We start from the raw sequence: 3,087 nt of genomic DNA on the forward strand, positions 1-3,087 counted from the left end.
CACCATACAAGGGGTCGCCACATGCATACACACACAGCACAATATTCAACAACATGAAAATAAGAAGGAGCACTTAAGAATAGAGCGAACCTTATGTAACCTTAGTGTTTCTCCTGCGCATCATTCGAGCTGGCATTTTCAAATCTTTTGAAATCTGCATCTTATTTTTTGGTAGGTCTGGAAAAAAACTTTAATAGAAATCCACAAGACATTGGTTCGTAGAAATCATCAGTGTGACAGCTGAGTGAGTTTGATTTTCTCACCAAATGTTTTTCTTTGCCTCTGTGTCTCCCCAGGTAACCGATAAGATGGCGGCCGGGGAAGCGAATGGGCACAGCTACCTGGTGGCTTGCTGGCAGCCCATTCTGATCCTGATGCTGGGCACTGTGCTGTCTGGCTCTACCACAGGCTGCCCATCCCGCTGTGAGTGCAATGTTCAAGAGCGCTCTGTGATGTGCCACCGCAAGAAGCTCATGACAGTTCCTGAGGGCATTCCCTCAGAAACACGGCTGCTGGACCTCAGCAAGAACCGCATCAGAACCATCAACCCAGACGAGTTTGCCAGCTTTCCCAACCTTGAACACCTGGAGCTCAATGAAAACACCATCTCCACCATCGAACCAGGGGCGTTCAACAACCTGTATGGCTTGCGGACACTGGGGCTGCGTAGCAACAAGCTGAAGCTTATCCAGCTGGGTGTCTTCACGGGCCTGAGCAATCTCACACAGCTGGACATAAGTGAGAACAAGATTGTCATCCTGTTGGACTACATGTTCCAGGATCTGTACAACCTCCGGTCTTTAGAGGTGGGTGATAACGACCTAGTTTTCATCTCCCACCGGGCTTTTCATGGCTTAAGTAGCCTTGAGCACCTGAGTTTGGAGAAGTGCAACCTGTCCTCTGTGCCCACAGAGGCCTTCACCCACCTCCACAGTCTGATTACTCTCAGGCTGCGCCACCTCAATATCAATGTCATCCGGGATTACTCCTTCAAACGGCTCTATCGGCTCAAAGTGTTGGAGATTGCCAATTGGCCATATCTGGATACTATGACCCCAAATTGCTTGTATGGATTAAATCTGACCTCGCTGACCATCGCAAATGCCAACCTGACCACAATTCCTTATGTAGCTCTGCGGCACCTGGTCTATTTACGCTTTCTTAATCTGTCCTATAACCCAATCCATACCATTGAGGGGAATAAGCTCCATGATCTTCTGCGACTTCAGGAGTTTCACCTGGTCGGAGGTAGGCTGGCAATGATTGAGCCCTACTCCTTCCGTGGCCTAAACTACCTGAAGATTTTAAATGTGTCTGGGAACTCTCTTAGCACTTTAGAGGAGTCTGCTTTCCATTCAGTGGGCAACCTGGAAACCCTAGCCTTGTATGATAACCCCCTGGCCTGTGACTGCCGACTGTTGTGGGTTTTCCGAAGACGCTGGAGATTGAACTTCAACAGGCAGCAGCCCACCTGCGCCTCCCCCGAGTTTGTCCAAGGCAAAGAGTTCAAAGACTTCCCGGATGTTCTGCAGCCTAACTACTTCACATGTCGCAAGTCCAGGATCAGGGATCGCAAAGCCCAGCAGAAATTTGTCGATGAGGGAGCTATTGTTCATTTTGCTTGCCAAGCAGATGGGGATCCTGCCCCAGTGATAATGTGGCTCTCCCCGCAGAAGAAGTTCATCACCACCAAGACAATTGGAAGGCTCTCCGTGTTGCCAGATGGTACCCTTGAAGTGCGCTATGCCCAGATTCAGGACAATGGTACATATGTGTGTATAGCCAGCAACGCAGGCGGAAATGACACCTCTCTTGCCCATCTGCACATTCACAGCTACTCACCCGACTGGCCTCGCCAGCCCAACAAGACTTTTGCCTTCATCTCCAACCAGCCCACGGAAAATGGTGCAAACGGCACACGAGCCAATGTCCCTTTTCCCTTTGATATAAAGACGTTGATCATCGCTACCACCATGGGCTTTATCTCTTTCCTCGGTGTTGTCCTGTTTTGCCTGGTGTTGCTCTTCCTTTGGAGCAGAGGAAAAGGCAACACAAAGCACAACATTGAGATCGAGTATGTGCCACGGAAATCGGACGCTGGCATGAGCAGCAGCACGGCAGATGCTCCTCGCAAGTTTAACATGAAAATGATTTAATGGAGCTGTGGAAGTGATTAACATTGAACTTAAAAATAAGACAAATGGAAAAATAAAGACATGTTATTTCCTCTCTTACAAACCTGTGGATCCTGGTCTGTTAACATAGAGTAATCTGTTTTTTCCCGACTGAAGCACAAGAGAGGAGGGCAGTTCCTGGCTTTTAAAAGTGAGAGGGAAGGAAAACACACGCCCAATGTTACAGTGCATTGGTGGTTTCTGCGAGGCCTGTGGGGGCATTGTTTGAAAGTCAATTTTGTCATAAGCAGTTCATATTCCTGTGGATTTATACTGGGAAAAAATATATCAGAAAAGAGAAACACTTCTAACAGCCAGAATGCAAGGGGCAGATCATGTTTTGGCCATTGCTGTCTTTTGTCTGTATTTTTAGTTTATTGTTTTTTTTTCTTTTATATTTCCAAGGGTAGGTGAAATTTGTAATAAACAAGTATGAAAGAGTATTTGTATGGGTTGGTGAGCACATTTACACAATATTTGTGGTACCTTACATGATGATTTCATATACATCATTATTACAATACATTAGTGTTGCAATTGTGAATACTATGTGCTACATGTAGGTAGTCATTTTTTCTTTCCTACAGTGATTGTTCTTAAAGTCTTCAGATGTGTTCCAGATATCATATGCCTGTATCATAATACCACATCGACATTGTCTGTTGAAAGATGCCCCAGTGATTAGCAGAAGATAATAGTGCGGTATGATGATATTAACATTATACAATATAAAACTGTCAGTGATATATACAACTTAATTTGAATGTCACAGCAACAAATGCATATCCATATTATTTGCCAAGAAAGGACATGGTACAATAGTAACACTGTTTACATTGATCGTTCTGCGACCTGAATAACTGAATGATCCATAAAAAGTGCTTTGAAACTACCTAGACACAGTGATTATATC

At 45.2% G+C, this 3,087-nt stretch overlaps 1 protein-coding gene across 1 annotated transcript; it reads left to right on the top strand.

The window, feature by feature from the left end:
* Positions 1–290: 290 nt before the first annotated feature.
* lingo1a (leucine rich repeat and Ig domain containing 1a) lies at positions 291–2,156 on the top strand. Its single transcript, XM_071908545.2, has one exon. It carries the CDS (start codon positions 309–311, stop codon positions 2,154–2,156), a length of 1,848 nt encoding a protein of 615 aa, XP_071764646.1. The 5' UTR covers positions 291–308.
* The last annotated feature ends 931 nt before the right edge of the window (positions 2,157–3,087 follow it).

This window comes from Centroberyx gerrardi, chromosome 4 (assembly GCF_048128805.1).
Source record: "Centroberyx gerrardi isolate f3 chromosome 4, fCenGer3.hap1.cur.20231027, whole genome shotgun sequence".
Lineage (NCBI taxonomy): Eukaryota > Metazoa > Chordata > Actinopteri > Beryciformes > Berycidae > Centroberyx > Centroberyx gerrardi.